Consider the following 18,094-nt stretch of genomic DNA (forward strand, 5'->3'; position numbering starts at 1 on the left):
CCTGATTTCATTAGCTGGATTGTGTCAAGATCAACTTTCAATCCTAGCTTGCCCTGACAGTCTTCATTCTTTGGACAGAATATGAATTTGCCTGCTTCTCAGCAAGACTGCCGAGAAGTTCTCGAAGTTCTCCGCATTAGCAGAATGACTACACCCACACCACCTGTCCCCATCCCGGTCTGTGCAGAGGTTCCTCAGCCAACTCCATCCCCTTCTGTGTAACTCCACTCCCTAGGAGACCTAGCTGGGGTATATAAGAACAGCAGAATTTGAAGTGCTACTACTTCTGGAAGCTTCTCATTATTTTTGCCACATGAAAATGTATCCATGCAGATTATTTCCCAGAGGGAGAAGCTGAGATAGAAGTGAAGTACAGGGGACATTTTTGATGTTTGCTGCAAAGTAACAAAGGGTTGTGCATGCTCAAAACGGTTCAAAAGCAGCAGTCTGGTGACATTGCTGTGTCCTTTTCCTGGAGGGAAGAGTAAAGTTCAGGAAATTGCATGACACATATTGAAAGATGAGGAGAGTCTCCATACCCTGCAAGGAAGGCTCTGGTAATAACAACTGAGATATTGAGGAAAGTCACTATGCTTGGTACACCCAGTACCACAGAGAACTGCTGTTTTATTACTTTATTTGGATGGGGGGTGTTAAAACAGGGTCCCTCTGTGTAGCTTGGGTTGTCCTGGAGCTTTTTGTGTATACCAGGCTGGCTTTGAGCTCATGGAAATCTGTCTGCCTCCACCTCCTGAATGCTGGGATTTAAGGCATGCACCACAACTGCCTGGTTTAAATACTTCTGCCATCCTCATCCATAGCTGACCCGAAAATCTAGAAAACAGAAGCTTCCACTTTTATCTGAGGAAGGTTTTTGCCAGAACATTCCATGGTGGTGTACAAAGATCCTGTAAACACCACCACCACATTCCACGTGGTCCCAGAGGACATTCACAGGCACTTGCTTTATACTGGGCCCTCTTGACTTTGTGGTCACATATCTCATTGTTCTTAGACTCAAAGTACCCATTTGTACCTAGAAGCAGAAGACTAGGAGTTTTCAATTAAAAATCACTTAGTTTTTAGTTCTGCCTCTGACTACTGAAATATAATTTTACCAATAACTCCTAAGTATTAAAACCACTGATCTATGACTAAGAACATTTGCCAAGGGACCTAGTAAGCAAGGAGGGCAGGAAGCTGGGGATGTGGCTCAGTAGCATGAGTGCTTGCTTGCCTCACATGCACAAAGCCCTGGTGTTCATCTCAATTTCCACATAAACCATGTACATGGTACATCCCTGAAACCCCAGCTCTTGAGAGGTAGAAGCAAAAAGATGAGGGGTTTAAGGTCATCTTCACTTACCTAGTACATTCAAAGTTGGCCAGGGAAACAAGCAACAATTTCTACAAAAAGAAGAAAGGGAAAAGGAAGGAAGGTATTTGGCTTAGGGTTGTATCTGAGAACATGAGCTAGAATTTCAAAAAAAAAAAAAAAAAAAAGCCAGACTTAACCCAGAACTCAAAGAGAATTTCTTCAAGGAGCTGCTGGGGGTGGGGTGGGGGGTGATAGAGAGACCTCATGTGGAATGTGTGCAGCTGTGGCTCTTCAGGTAAAGTTAAAAACTCACTTTTGAAGATGACAGCATGTGTCCTTTAATAAATGTCATCCTGGTGACAGTGCTTTTAGAAGCTGTAGCCACTCAAGAATACATGATTAGGGTGGTATTCTACACTGGACAGGGTTCTCTTTGATTACAGTTATTTGGGAAAATTACATGGCAGATTGCTAATGGCACACCAACCTTGGTAGGAAATGCTAGAACTGTAAGCAGTTTCTACAAGCATTTGTGGACAGCTTCTGGGATTTGTTTCCGGTACAGTTTGTTAACACACACTCTCTCATCTAGGTCTTTCAGGGAAATACCAACCCCACAGATGTTGTCTTTGGAGTTTTCCCCAAACCACTGATAACTCGATTTGTCCGAATCAAACCTATATCCTGGGAAACTGGTATATCTATGAGATTTGAAGTTTATGGCTGCAAGATAACAGGTAAGTGCCAGTATGGAAGATACCCCTCTGAATTGATGTAGACTTTCCCATTCAAGAATTTTTTCAGAGGTTCAAATATGAAGGCAATCTGCTCATATTTATCTGGTCTTTATCAGTTACTTTTCTCTTTACTGTAACAAAATACCTAAGAAGAAAGTTAAAGGTTTATTTTGGCTTGCAGTTGATATAGACCCCGTCCACCAGGACAGGGAGGCATGGTAGCTTTAGTGAGTGGTTACTTTATATCCAAGTTAGGAAGCAGAGAAAAAAAACAAGAAGTCAAAATCTGCCCTCAGTGACTCACTTTGTCCAGTGACATGCTATAGCCTAAAAATTTCCCAACCTTCCCCAAAACTCCCAGTAGCTAGAGATGAATTGTCCAAATACAGATACCTGTGGGGAACATTTCACACTCAAGCCATAAGGGGCTGTACACTGGATGTAGACATGTCTGAATTCAAGTTCCACCTTAACTCATTAGCCATTTGCTGGATGATTTACTTAGAGTTTCCCAGGCCAGGTATTCCTCTCCTGGCTAACAGCCATGGTTCTGAGCCCAAATAGGCTACAACCCATGACAGGTGGAGAGATGGACATGAGCATTTAGCACTATGTGTTGAAGGGCAGTATTTCTGTCAGTGCTCCCCTTTCTATTGAATGGTCTCTGATAAGGCAGCAGGCTGATCATTGGTATTGGGTCCTAATAAACAGCTGCTCTGTGGAAGGGTCCACACTGGCTTTTCTCTTGCAGTTTTGAAGTCCAGAGGTGGCTACACTTAAGGAGCTTGACCTAAAACAAGGGCTGCTTTCACTCCCTTAGCACCTTGGCAACTCTGTCATGGATTTTTCTTCTATTTTTGATGACTCTATATGTATGTTTCTCCTGGGGATTGAACCTGGGCCTTGCACATGATAGGCAAGTACTCTTAACCCTTAATCACATCACCACTTCTTAACTGGGTATCCTAAAAATGAAAATCAACTTATGGAAGTTTCTGGTTCGTTCTTCAGACAGAACTTGAGCAGTCCTTGTTAAATTGGAACAAAAGGCTGTTCCTATTTGAGAGCTGAAAATGATGAGATACACTTAGTTCTTGTTAAATATCTGGAGAGGGTAAGGCCAGGTGGTTGGAAGTCAAGGTGTGCCTGGCTACGAGGCTGGCACTGGGCCCAAGGACTCCAGGGAGTCTGTAACTGTAATGGCCATTATTTACTGTGGTGTTGCCCTGCGTTCTGATGTAACAGCCGCCATGTTCCAACCCTTTCCATATGAGTAGATATGTTTCAGAGCTTTTATTTGAAAGCAACAGCAGCATGCATGTAACCTTTGTAACTTAAAAATTGAAAACCATGGGAATTGGAGAAATGGCCAATGGTTAAGAGCAGCTACTGCTTCTCCAGAGGACCCAAGTTCAGTTTCCAGCACCCACATGACAGCTCACAACTGTCTGTAACTCCAGTTCCAGGGGATCCCATGCTCTCTTCCTGCATCTTTGGGCACTGCACACATGTGGTGCAGTACATATGCAAACACACATACACATAAAATACATTTTTTAAAGATGGAAACACAGAGCCTGTGATTGATTCACTAAGAAGGCAATTAAAATTAAAACCAACTTCCAATCTTCAGTGAACCACTATATTCTGTTTGTGTTCATATTTAGAACATTTATGCTTTCTTTGCTAAATTTGATTATTTCAAAAAAAGAAAGGGAGGGAGGGAGGGAGGGAGGGAGGAAGGAAGGAAGGAAGGAAGGAAGGAAGGAAGGAAGGAAGGAAGGAAGCTCACTTTTGAAGGGAAAACATCCCCCTGGGACTTTCCCATCAGAGTGAAGGTGCTGTGTTGAGAAGGTAATTCATGAAAACAATCTGCAGAAAAGTCCATATTGGAAAGTAAAAATTTCCTGATCTGACGTCAGGACTGAGTTTTATTTGTTTCCACTGTGGCACAGACCTGTGTAGTATATGGCAATCCAAGACATAGGAAGTTCAAGGTCTTGGAGACAGGAATTGGGTAAAGGGGCATTTGGAGGAGGGTTAGGCACTGGAAAGTCAGATGTAACTTTGTTTTTGTTTTTGATAATAGTTAATAGCAGAAAGTCCTAGGGAACTTTACAGTGTTCCTAATTTAGAAGTTTACACATAAATTCATAGCCACAAGGCCACATGAGGTCTGGGTGGGAATTTCTGGTTCATTTCTCTAACCTGGTCTCATGTCACTACACTGGAATTTTATTTAGAAGCAAGCTTCATAAAGACTCCAAATTAGTCTGAACTTTGAACTCTGACTATCCAGTCTCTTAAGATTTATGTTGTATCCGTTTGGTTAAATAAAATATTTATTTGAACTCAAATCATTTTTTTATTTTCATAAAGATATCCCAAGAGGTAATTCTAGGAATTTGAACACCCCCCAAAAAATAATTTATTAGATTTTTTTTTTTTAAAAGTAAAATGGCCTGTTTACTTAAACAATATCTAAAGTAGTTTGCCTTATTATTTTTAAACACAGTTTGTTTTGTTATTTTAAGTACACAGTTGGGTTTTGTTTTGTTTTCTCTCTAGTGAAATGGCTGTCATTTCCCAGAAACTGACCTTGACAGTTTTTTTTAATAGGGCAAAATGTGACCATGATGGTTACACAGCCAGAAGGGTCATTTGTGGCTCAGGACTGTCAACTCAATGAGTGCCTGGCTGCAGGCAAGAACCTTTGCATCTCAGGTGTACAGTTTATGGTCTGTAAGATACCTTAATGAGCTGTGATGAGGATCAAATGGAAGAATATTCTTAACATATTTGGCTCATAGATGCCTCCATACAATAAGTCAAGGACATTATTCACTAAGCAGAATGCATGACAACCCCCAGGTAAAGTGTGTGTGTGTGTGTGTGTGTGTGTGTGTGCAGGTTGATGAAAGAGTAGGTCATTATCCTATTGGACTAGATAATGCAGGAGAGCAAAACCTGGTCACCATGCTTTCTCTACCTCGTAGGCCTATGGCACCATAGTGTTCATTGGTTATTTCTGAATAAAGAAGTTCCACTTCTCATACCTTCTGACAAACAAGCAACCTTGAACTTTCACCCTCTCTTTATGAGGAGGCAAGTCCTAACTCAATCTAACCATTTAAAGAAACTGGCAAATTAAAAACTTAAGACATAATGCATCACTTACTTGACTTCCAAAATCTCTATAGTTTCAAGTTTGAATCTAGGTTTCAAATTCAGGAAATCATTTGAAATAAAGCCATCTTGGAGATCCAGAGAATATGATGGGGTGTTTCACGGAAAGACATACACTCAGGCAAAATACCCTGCTTTACAGGTGATGAAGGAAGGAAGGAATGTTTTCCTTGTTTCTCTAAAGCAGCTGCATCATTTGGCAAAGGGGGTGATGAACTGGGAAGATCACAATGGAGGACTTATGCAGGGTTGTGAGACCTCAGCCTGTGCTTGGCTCAGTGGTGCTCTCTTCTCCCATAGTCATATGCTCCTGTCAATCAAAAATGAGGGCAACCTTTCCAGACACCACAACACCCTTAGGAAACTTCCCCAACTCTCAGAGGAGGCCAGGTGATGCCCATTGTGAACTACTGCCATACTAAGTGGTCACTTTCTTACTCTGAAAACTGATTAGCTAGGTGTGCTCAGTTTTTCTTTTAAAGTCAAGCACAGAGATCTTATGGCAAATTAATATCACTAATAATAGCCACACAAAACCCCTTCTATAACATCATCCACTTGTCTCTTTAATCCAGGATTGATTTTAAGGTTTCAAAAAAAATAGTGTTGCCAAAAAAAAAAAAAAAAAAAAAATACAGAATCCCCAGTTAAGCTTGATATGGCTTAAAAATAATAATTGTTAGTGTACATATTTCCCATTGCAGTATTTTGGATACACTAAGAATTAGTCATTGTTTCTCTAAAATTCCAATCTAGTTGGATATCCTATTTCTTGTTCTGTTGTTTATTTGCTTGTTAAATTTAACAACATGGGCAAAAGTACATCTAAGCCTGCCTGCCAAGGAAACCCTGCTGTAAACTAGCATCTCATTCAAACCTTGAATTAATTGTTAATATAATTTTTCCCTCATCATTATTAAAAGCAAATTATGGACTAAGTTGAGGAAATAGCTCAGTCAGTAAAGAATTTGTCTTACAAGCTTGGGACCTGAGTTCAAACCCCAGAGCTCACATAAAAAAGCATGCATAGTAGCATACACTTGTAATCCAGAGCCAGGATGGTGGAGACAGGAGGCTCTCTGAGATTTGCTGACCAGCCAGTCTAGCCTAACTGGTGACCCCCAGGCCAGTGAGAGGCTCAGTCTCAGAAAACATCATGGAAAGTACAAGATGATGCCCTTTGTCCCTCAGACACATGCCCACAAATGCACAGTGTGAGTCTCGTGGTTTCCAATCAAGGGCAGTCAAGGTTCCCTTTACTGTTTTTCAGAAGAGGCATTCACAGAGAAATGTTGGGGACTGGCTCAACACTCTGACTTCTGACTGAGGGTGGACTGGCTTTCGCCACGTCTAGAGAAAGAAACAGTCCAGAATCTCTGTGTAAGAGAAAGGGCATCCATCTGTGCAGCCTCTGCTCTGCTTGTAGCATCAAGTTAGCTGTGAATTTCTCAGATGGTAACATCTGGCTGACTTTGCCAGCTGAGCATCACCTTTATAAAGAACCCAGCTGGATGTTAGGCAGGTGTGACCACTGTAGCCAAGGAATGGGACTTCTGTTTTTAACATAAGATTTTCATAGTCCTTTAGCAAATGGTTTTGTTTGAATCTTTAGAAATAATTTCCCATTGAGTTTGTTCTTGGTTTCCAAATTCCCACCCAGAGCAAATAGCCAGACTGAGTTACAGGAAGGCGTCCTGAGAAACGACAGCTGCCTTTGACTGTTGTAATACATTGATTCATTCAGCAAATATTTGTTGAGGATGACAGTGTGAAAAAAAAAAAAAAAAAAGCTCAGCGAGTCTCAGAAAACAGAAAAATATGACTTGTTTCATACCCTCAATAAAATTAGGATCCAGCTTGGCAAATGGCTTGGTTGTTAGTATGTTTGCCCAGCACATAGGAATCCCTGAGTTCTGCATCCAGCACTTCAGAGACCACATGACAGTGCACACTTGAAACCCCAATACATAAGAGGTGGAGGCAGAAGGGTCAGGAGTTCAAGGTCATTCTCAAAAGTGAATTGAAGGCTAGTCTGGGACATGAGATCTTGCCAAAACAACAACAACAACAAAAATGGTTAAAATAAAAGCAGGAAGGAAAGAAGAAAGAAAGGGAAGGAGGAGTGGAGGAAGGGAGGGAAAGAGAACATAAAACATTGAACTAGCAAAAGGCAGTTATCTAAAAGAGTAGATAAGATTGCCAATTCAAGAAAAAATGCAGATCAAGTATCATAAGTCATACCAGAAAAAGAAAAATGTGTTTAATTACAGACTGGAAATACTGACTAAGCTAAATAATATTTGAAGATGAGTCAGTGTTTTCCAGAAATTAAATGGTGGCAAGAGCTACATGATAGGCAGGTCAGAGGAGAGGAAGAATGGGGGAAAGCCCTACCCCCACCCAGGGAGGAAGTGCTTCATTTCTTTAGTATCAGTATATGTGCAAGCCAGAAGCTAGAATGTGTGGTGTTAAAAGCCTTGCTTGCAAGCCCTGAGTGTGAAAGAGACAGCATCAGAATTGTACAGCTTGTTAAGAGAGGTCCTGACCAACCTACACTTCAGGTCAACAGGGACTGTACTTTAATCACATAAGGTGGTTATACTTTTTATGTTGCTATTTATCACATTATGCAGAATAGAATTATTTCAAAGAAAATTAGATTGTCATACACACACACACACACACACACACACACACACACACATATATATATATATATATATATATATATATATATATATGCCCCTAATTGAACTGTATGGTTTTGCAAAGAAGGTAACTGGTGTCACTTATTTATTAAACAGCCAACCAATCAATCAATCTATGATCGATACTCTCCTGTTGCTACAGAAGATGTGAAGAGGTCCACTATGTATTCCATTACTCTTGGGATCTTATAGTCTATTTGTGATTACAAGACTCATAATTCCATTCACAGCACATCTCTGTCCCAGCTGAAAGACACTTCCTGCCTGGGCCATCACATTCCCAGGAAGGGAATCATCCCAAGTAGGCAGAAGTTTCCATGACTCTTGAACTGCATCTTGACATTTGCCCAGGCTGTGCCTCTGAAGTCAGGAAAGAGAAAGCTAAACATCTTGACCAAAGGCAGTAATAGGAAATCTATCTACAGGATGTGAGGGAGAATTGGTTAACTGGAATATATTAGATCGCTGATATGAATCCAAAATGAGATATGGGTTTTGAATTCATGGGAGGCATACATGTTGGAGGTGCACATGCAAATGTGTGAAGACCCTGAGACGACCTCGATTATCATTCCATAAGTGCAGCCCATGTTTGTTTATTTGTTTTGAGACAGTCTCTCACTGGGGTTGGGAGCTCACTAATTCATCTAGGCTGGCTGCCAGTGAGCTCAAGGAACTGCTTGTTTCTACCTCCCCAGTACTGGATTACAAATGTCAGCTACCATGCCTGGCTTTTTAAAATGGATTCTGGAGATTCAACTGAGCTAACTCCCTAGCACCCAAAATGTGATTTTTAAACCTAGATAGAATCTTTTTCTTGATAATAGAGATCTATCACAGAGGTAAATTTTAATCTCAGAATTCAAGTGGCTCTTATGGAATAACAACAGAGGTGGTCTGGGTCCTCCATACATGTGCAGGATGGTTTTTATCTCATAACTCAAAAGACAGATGTAGGTGAACTTCCAAACGTTCCAAACCAGCCAGAGGCACTGTCTCAATAAAGGGAGGAGAGGGAGGGGGGAAGGAAGGAAGGAAGGAAGGAAGGAAGGAAGGAAGGAAGGAAGGAAGGAAGGAAGGAAGGAAGAATAGGAGCTGATAATGTAGCTCGGTTAGTAGCATGCTTGACTAACCATGCACCATGCACCCAATCCCTGGTGCTTGCAATCTATTAGACGGTATAAATTGAATGTAGCAGCACATTCTTGTAATCCTAGCACTCAAGTGATAAAGGTAGGAGAATCAGAAGTTCAAAGTCATCCTTAGCCTCAGCTACTTAGCAAGTACAAGACTACATTAGACCCTATCTTTAAAACAGACTGAAAACAGAAAACTAGATGTCTTGGGGACAGTTGATGGTAAAGGTAAGATGGACACTCAGCTCCCTACATACCTCTGCCTTTTCCATGCTGAGCCAGGCTCTTCCTTTGTCACCTCCTTACCAAATTCACTTTGCTTCAGCAATTTCTTATTTGGGGATATATTTCCTTAAGTATCTCTGACCACATGTTCCATCATGAACCACAAATTCCTTGTAAACAACACTTCTCCTTGAAATGGGAACAACTTCTAGGAACTAAAGACTGGAACCTTAGCTTGACATTAAACTGAGGAGAACTAAAAACCATGGGGTGGGGTGGGGAAGAGTGGGGGTGGTGGCAGTGACACTCTGAATGAAGGTTTTCTTTATGGGAATATGAATCTAAGGACAAGATAAGAGTAGGGAAGAAACCTGCAGAAGAGAAGGCTCTGACACTTTAAATGTACAGAGACTGGAGATTTCATATAAATGGATACAAGGTTATGTTTTCTTTCTAAGCATGGTGTCTGAGAAAATAACCTCAGCCCATCTGTTTCTCCCAACATCTAGATTACCCTTGCTCTGGAATGTTGGGCATGGTGTCTGGACTTATTTCAGACTCCCAGATTACAGCATCCAATCAAGGAGACAGGAACTGGATGCCAGAAAACATCCGCCTGGTGACCAGTCGCACCGGCTGGGCCCTGCCACCCTCACCCCACCCATACATCAATGAATGGCTCCAAGTGGACCTAGGAGATGAGAAGATAGTAAGAGGTGTCATCATTCAAGGTGGGAAGCACCGAGAAAACAAGGTATTCATGAGGAAGTTCAAGATCGCCTACAGTAACAATGGCTCTGACTGGAAAATGCTCGTAGATGGCAGCAAGCGCAAGGCTAAGGTAAGGCCCTGGGGTAGGGAGTAGCCATGTCTGGAGACACTACCTGCCCACTAGCTCACTAGGAAGCCATTTCTCCAGCCCAAGGCAGAAGTTAAATGTCCTGGGATTTTTGTGGTGGTTTGGTTTTTGTGTGTGTGGTATGCCTGCATGCCTGTGGATCTGTGCATGTGTGTGTGAGTATGCACACATGCTTGTTTATGCATACACATCTGTTCACACAAACATGAAGTGCCACACATGAATGTGGAGGCCAAAGGTCACCATTGGATGTGGTGCCTCAGGAGCCAGCCATCTTGGTTTTCTGAGACAAGGTCTAGGCCAGTACGTCCCAGTGATCCTTGTATCTCTACCTCCCAAACCTGGGATTGCAAGTGTGCATCACTATACTCAAGTTTTTGTATGGGTTGTGGGGATCAAACTCAGGTCCTCATGCTTTTATAGCAAGCATTTTACCAACTAATGTATCTTCCAAACCCCTTCTCACATCCTAGCAGAAGTCAGACTTCCCAGGGAAGCACAGATTTGGCTATGTTGGCTTGTCAGTAAGCTCCTGAGGTCCACTTGTGTTCACCATTCCAGCATGAGGGTTACAGATTCAGATGCCAAATCTGGCTTTTACTTGGGTTCTGGAGGATCCAGTCTAATGTCCTCATCACTGTACAGCAAGTACATTCTCCCCAGAGCGTGCATTAGTTTGTTTGTTTGTTCATGGTACTGAAGAAAGTGTATGCAAAAAAAGTATACTCTCCCACTGAACTACATCTCCCCACACAGTTTACATTTTTTATTGTTGAGATAAATGTATCTGTAATCCCAGTACTTGGGAGGCAGAAGATGGAGGATCTCTGTGAGCTAAAACAAAAACCAAAAAATCAACCTGGGTACATAGGTCAGAGCAGGTTACAGAATGAACTCTTGTCTCAAAACACCAAGAATAAAAAACAAATATATCTTCAACTGTGATACAGCATGCATGGAATTTACTGTCTGAACCTTTGCACACATACATCAAGACAATGACATGTAAATCAGTATCAGAGTCAAACTCTTCTCTGTGAAGCTGAGGCTCTGAGCACATTCAGTAATCACTTGAAGCTCCCCCTCCCATCAATCCCTGACACATCACTTCTCTACTTCCTGCCCCTGTGGTGATTCCAACCACTCTGGAGCCTCCTTTAAGCCAGTCTAATAGTTTTTGTATTTTGTGGCTGATTTATTTCACTTAATATAATGTCCCGGCCCGTACTGCCCGGCTTTGTGGGCCAAAATGTTTCGGCCTGCTCCACTCCACGCTTGGCGGCCACTGTGTCTTGGCCCAAGCTGCTGTTCCGGTCCAAGGGTCAGGGTCTAGCGAGAGAGAGAGTGGGGATAAAGGGGAAGAGACTCGAAGAATGGAGACAAGACAGAAAGTCTGATCAAGTCTGGTTTATTGAAGGGAATTCTGAGGTATTTATACACTTTTGCCACGTGCCTTGTAGGCGCATGGATACCACGTGCCTTGCAGGTGTTGATATGACGTAAGCCTTACAGGCTATAGTGTGGACAGCACATGCACTGCAATGCCTTGCAGGCTTGGATAGCAAGTGCACCTTATAAGCATGTATGGCGTAGATAGCACGTGGACAGCACGTGAACTGCATGCCTTGCAGGCATGGCTACCACGTGCGCCTTGCAGCTGGGGGCAGTAAACAGCAACACAAAATATGTGGGATATCAGAGTGTGCTTCAGCTGTTGTAGGCTATTGAAAACCAAATCTTTCGTCAGGGTATATGGTTCCAGATGGCTGCAAAGTTGATCTAGCCGCTTTCTGCTAAAGTCGGCTCCCAACAATATAATATTGAAGTATCATGGGTCCCAATTTCCTTCGTTCTGAGAACAGAACACCGTTCTGCCATGTGACTAACCATATTAATGTGTACATTCACCGCCAATGGATACTAGTTTTTTTCCCCCATCTTTTAGCTACTATAAATAATGATTAGAAGTATTCTTATGAATATAGAACCTCTTAAAACTCAGTCACCTCTTACTAATCTAATGAAAAGAGAAGGCGATCTCAGTATTACTATATCCCGGCATTCACAAAATGTGGTATAAGTTTTAAACCCAAAAGATATGCTTCGGTCAGTAGGCTTTACTCAATGTTGGCTACATTTATTTGTACTTCCTGAACACACCACATCAAGTTGGAAAGAGTCCCAGGAATGTGCTTGGGTGGCCTTAAGTGGATTTGGGATGAAAATGAGGACCCGCCCCCAGGTTTTCACATACTCCAGTGACACTTCTCATACCAACACATTTGCCCTTTGTTCTGGGACTTTTTTTTTTTTTTTCAACCTAAAGAAAACATTCTGCAATCCGGGTCCTTTATTTCTCTTTTGTACATCAGGCCATGAATTCGTATGAAACAAGCTCCAACAGCTCAGGCTTTTTCCGTTAGTCCTCACAAAGTGAGCTGCTCTGGTGGTGCAGGCTGGTGCTTCAGCTGGACCCACGTGCCCTTCTCTTTGGCTTCCTTCTTCTTCTGGTCGTTCTCCTTCGCCCACTTCAGGAAGCTGTCTCTGCCCTTCGAGTGCTTGATGTGCTCAGTCTGCACATTGATCCTCTTGGCCAGAATCTTGCCCTTAACTTGCGTATTTACAATGATGCCCATGGCGTGCTGGGTGACATTGTAGACTCTTCATTTTTGCCACGGTAAAACTTATAGGGCATTCCTTGATGTTTACAATATCACCCTTCTTGCAGATTCGCACATATGTGGCCAAAGGAACAACTCCATGTTTCCTAAAAGGCCTAGAGAACATATACCAAGTGCCTCTCCTCTTTTCCTTTGTGTTTGTCATTTTGGTGAGTTAACTGGAAGATGGCTGACCGTTTTGGAATGTTCTAATTCTGCCCATCCAAAGCTGCTCCCCCATGGGTGAAGACTGCAGCCCATTGGCTGGGACATTCTCTCACTTTATAACCAGTGTGGTAAGGTCTTGCAGATAGGAAGTAATCCTGGCCATGCTGCCAGCTTCCCTCCCTCCAGATATGTGACTTTGAGGATAACACCCTATCTTCCAAAGGTTGCAGGTCAGCGATGGAGCTACTAACCACTGACTACAGCAGTGTTCTGGCTGCGGAAAGCATAAGACTATCAGTGTCCCTCCCTGAATTAACTTGTGGTTTCTAAAGCATTTCAGCATTATACATGGCTACTTTCTTTTCTGAGACAGGGTCTCATGTAGCCTCCAACTGTGGTTGAGTCCTAACTCATTAGGTAACTTGACCTTTCTACATCTCCTTCTGGAATCACAGGCATGCTCTATTTTGCTTGATGTATGTAGTACTGCAGAATGAAACCCTGGTTCCAGGGCATATTGGGCAAAATCCAACCAGTTAGTCGACCTATAGCCCCAGTTTATAAGTTCTCTTCTTTATTATTTCCGTTTTACTTTCCTCTGTGGTTTTGTGTATGCATGCATGTTTATATGTATGACTGTACTTGGGTGTGCCATGTACAAGTGTGTGGAAGATAGAGGGTACTTTATCCATCATTTGTCAGACACTATTCACCTTATGTTTTGAGACAGGGTCTCTCTCAGACCTGGGATCCATTGGGTAGGCTAGGATTGCTGTCCAGTAAGCCCAAGGAGTCCTCCTACCTCTTCCTTCCCAGAAATAGGATTATAGGTGTATGATACCATCCCCAGCATTTTTCACTTGGGTTCTAGGAATCAAACTCAATCCTTACCGACTGTACTATCTCCCCAGTCCACTTGTTCTTTTTTTATATCCAACCTTTCTGGACTTAGGGAAACACACCAGAAGCTGGAGGATTCTATACCCTGACTTTAAGGAGTGGAGTGGCTATGATGTTATCCCAGGGTATGGATAGGCAGCAAAGCCATGTTCCTGCTGCTACCGATGCAGGGTGTGTTGTTGTGACATGTTCTTCACACCAGGTTCTGAAGGAACAAACACATCACCATATGTGTCTGATAGGAAGCATCATATGTTTTCTGTCATTTAACCCTCATGGCAATGGAGCTTGAAGCTGTCAGCCTACCACAGTCAATACAGTACAGAGTTGCACAAAGAAGTTAACACATGTGTTTTCAACTTTGAGTTTTCTGCTGGTGACTGATTGATAGATACATTGGGTTTCAGTAATGGAATACTCATCACTATGTATCTGAAACCATGGAGACTTCTAATCCCTTAGACTGAGCCTAATCTATGATTCTTAGGGTACCCTTCCAGTGAAATAATATCATTAAGGTAGAGATGGAAGTTGGTAAGTCTTCCATTTCAGACAGCCTACATTTTCAAATTATATAAAGATATTTGAAATGTTTTCTACTTAATAGTATGAATGCTGGCTGGCTGCCTGCCGAGGATGCCAGCTGTCGTTCATGTAAAAAGTGAAATAAGGCTATTTGTAGGATAAAACAATGCTTTTGTGAGTTAATTCCCTCTGTACCATTCCCTCAGTCATACAGTCATGTAATTGGCAAGGTCTATCTTCTACCAGAGATGTTAGGGTCAGAGCCTGGCCCTTGCAGAGCCCTTGCAGAGCCTGGCCCTTGCAGTCTTGGACAGCACAAATATCAGTAAAAGGCAGAGAAAGAATATTTATTCAATGTGCCCCCCCACACACTGAAAGATGAACAAAAAGTGTCAGTGAACACAAGGCTTAGGTTTAAATACAGGACAAGAAGTATGCATGTCTAAGCAGTGCTGGTCAAGTTTGATCTCTCCCATCACTGACCCACCCTTGTCTAAGCTCCCATGTCTGTTGCAAAGTGGTCTGACAAGTTCTCAGAACTGTATGAAATTTCTTTCTGGGAAACAAGCTCCCACTCTGGCAAGCACCAGCCTTTAGAGCCTTTTCTTTCACTCGGAATTTACTAGTGAAATTCTAATTCTTTGAGGTCTATTGTTTTTCAATAGTCCAAAAGTAAAGTGAGTGCACGATTGTCTCTCTTTTAATTTCCTTCTTGCCAGGGTAGTTACATGTCAGGGACTAGATTATCTAGACTTCTCCAGACTAGAAGAAACCAAAGACCTAAAGCACTGTTTTATGGAAACCAGTGCTAATTCCTCAGTACGACCCTGCTCTCTGCATTACCCAATTTATGCTTCCATTGCTGGTGTTTTTCTAGCTCAGCGCTGACAACTTTTATAATGTATTCACATTGTGTTCATTCTTAGTCCAAGCTGAAGTGAAGAAAGGGTCCTAGGATTCCAATAATATCAGTGCTTCCTCCTCTGAACTTCCCAGCCACATCAGTATAGACAGGACTTGTCTGTATAGTAATGGTGTTTTCGTTACAATTAGCATCTCGATGACAACAATTTAATTGGGTCTACAATACTATATGTCAGATTCCCAATTACTCACAGCACTTGCAGATCTATCAAGAGTCGGGACCTTGAAAGCAAATATATTCTTTAAAAAGGAAATTAATTAATTAAGCTCTAGTGTTGACATGTTGAATTTTTACTGGATTTATTTTGAGGTTTAAAAAGCCAATTAATTTATTTCAAGAACCCAGAGCCCTTAGTTGTCTGTCTGTCTCTTCCTACATGTTTCCTCTCGTCATGGCATGTTCTGCACAGGATACTCACATCTTCTGCTGTGTTAGAACACTGAAGCCAATGGATGTGTTCTCACTCTGCTTGCCCTAGCTGGGTTGGTCACTCCATCTTGTTGCCAGTTTGCATCAAATTATAGGCACATCAGTGAATATCAACATGATTCCTGAGTACAGACATTTCTTGAAACTTGGTATTCTTTCCTAGTAGTTAAGAGACCAGAAGCTGGCTGCAGTAGACATCTCAGCTACACAGGAAGCCAAGAGAAGAGAACTGTAGTCAGTCCTGGGTACCATAAGAAGACCCTCTCCCCTCAAAAGCAAACTAAAATGAAGGGACTGTACTACTTGGTTTCTGAGAGCAGGTGCATCTTAGTGGTGTGGCTACTAAGCCACTCCAGCTTTGAATCCTGGCTGTGCTGTGGGCAAGTTTCTTAACTACTTTATGACTTTGTTTCCTCATCTATAAAAGATGTATAAGGGCTATAGAGATGGCTCAGGAGGTAAAGTGCTTACCTTGCAAGCATGAGGATCTAAATTTGATCAACCCACATGAAAAAGTCAATTGTGGTGGTATACACTTGTAGTCCTAGCAGTCAAGGAGGCAGAGGCAGATGGATCCCTTGGGCCTCTTCCCAGATAGAGGTGCTATTAGGGTGCTGTTAAGTGTACACCAATAGACACTGTTCAAAAACAAAACAAAAAGTAGATGATGCCTGAGGGAATAGTACCTGAAGTTGTCCTCTGGTGTCCATAAACACACACACACACACTCATATATATACACACACTCATATACACATACACTCATATACACAAACACATGTACATACACACACATATACACTCTCATACACATATACACACATACACACATATAGACACACACACACATACAGGGTGGGGGTATGCTGGGACTGAGAGGTACCAGTACACATTGTAGTTCAACCAACCACTGGAATGTCCCTAGTAACCAAGACTGCTGTTGACTGCTGAAGTAAGAAGGCCTTTGATCTCTAAGTGCCTTCAGCTGGTGGTACTCCTTAAGCAAACAGATTTCTACTCTTGGTTTAAACCAAGGTCTTGAAATGTAGCTTTTGGACTCTATTAAACTATCTCTAAATTGAGGCTAATGGTTAGGGGGAGAGCACTTCCCTAGTGCACAGAATGCCTTGTTTCTAACCCAAACATCACAAAAGGAAGTTAATTTTTCAGGGATTTAATTCATACTCTTCAAGAGGACCAAGTTTGATCGTAATTGGAAGCTTCTCATTTAAGAGCTTATAACTGGGGTGTTGACTGAAATGTGGTTTCTATTATAAATGATACCTGTGCGCATGATCTCTCTCTCTCTCTCTTTCTCTCTCTCTCTCTCTCTCTCTCTCTCTCTCTCTCTCTCTCTCTCTGTCTGTCTCTCTTTGTGTCTGTGTGTGTCTGTGTGTCTGTGTGTCTGTATGTTTATACCAAGAGGCAGCAGGTTTTCTTCCTAGGTTATCTTCCTCCAGTTATCTCAAATAAGTGATACAGAACCACAGATATGGAGAAGGCAGATGATTGTATCATTTCAAAACATCACATTAAATCATCAGCTTCTGTAGCAGCAGGGTATACTTTAAGATTCTTGGGAAATGACAGTCCTTAGACCATCTTTGTTTTTCCCTTTGTCACTTCTAAAGCCATATCTAAAGGAATAGGTTCAGTTCCTGCTTCTCTATTCTATTAAGAGTCCTGATTCAGGAAGCTTGGAAGGTGGCTGAGTGGCTAAAGTACTCACTGTGGAAGCAAGAGAAGGTCTGTTACATCCCCTCCCACAAATCCATGTACACAGTCAGCATGGCACCTAGGAAGTGGAGACACATGGGTCCCTCAAGCTCACTGGCTGACCAGCATAGCCAGATGAGTTCCAGATTCATGGGGTGAGGGATGAGGAGAGAGAGGGGGGAGGGAGGGAGGGAGGGAGGAAAAGAGGAAGGGAGGGAGGGAAAGGGGAAGAGAGAGAGAAAGACCCAAATCAGGTAAATGCCATTTCCAAATGTGCCCCCTTAGAATTTCTGGCCTAGGGCATAAGGGGCCCAGAAAATCCAGGCAAGTTTCTCTCTAAACTTCCTTCACCTGCTAACAAAGAACCTCTGAGTCCTATCCAAGAATGTCATCAACCACAAAGGGATGAAGGACATGTCACAGTACAGAAGGCTGAGGTCAGACCCCACCTAGACCTAGACATAATGGGCAAAGGTGTTACCTTCTCAGAACCCATAAATCATTTTCTGCTGCCTCAGCTGCTTGCAGTCTCCACCCTTTCTCTAGAAGTAGAGGTTGGAGCTTCTAGAGCTCACTGAGTATTCAGAAAGGTGATTTTTCTT

General features: G+C 42.3%; 1 protein-coding gene across 3 annotated transcripts in view; it reads left to right on the forward strand.

Moving 5' to 3' along the window:
• Nucleotides 1-18,094, forward strand: part of Nrp1 (neuropilin 1) — a 151,645-nt gene that overhangs the window by 103,258 nt on the left and 30,293 nt on the right. For all 3 annotated transcript variants that reach the window (XM_034522281.2, XM_034522280.2, XM_076916069.1), the window contains 2 exons: nucleotides 1,911-2,055; nucleotides 9,820-10,151. In XM_034522281.2, coding sequence (XP_034378172.1) covers nucleotides 1,911-2,055; nucleotides 9,820-10,151 — 477 coding nt within the window. The remainder of the gene's footprint in view (nucleotides 1-1,910; nucleotides 2,056-9,819; nucleotides 10,152-18,094) is intronic.

The sequence above is a fragment of the Arvicanthis niloticus genome, chromosome 18 (assembly GCF_011762505.2).
Source record: "Arvicanthis niloticus isolate mArvNil1 chromosome 18, mArvNil1.pat.X, whole genome shotgun sequence".
In the NCBI taxonomy this organism is placed as follows: domain Eukaryota; kingdom Metazoa; phylum Chordata; class Mammalia; order Rodentia; family Muridae; genus Arvicanthis; species Arvicanthis niloticus.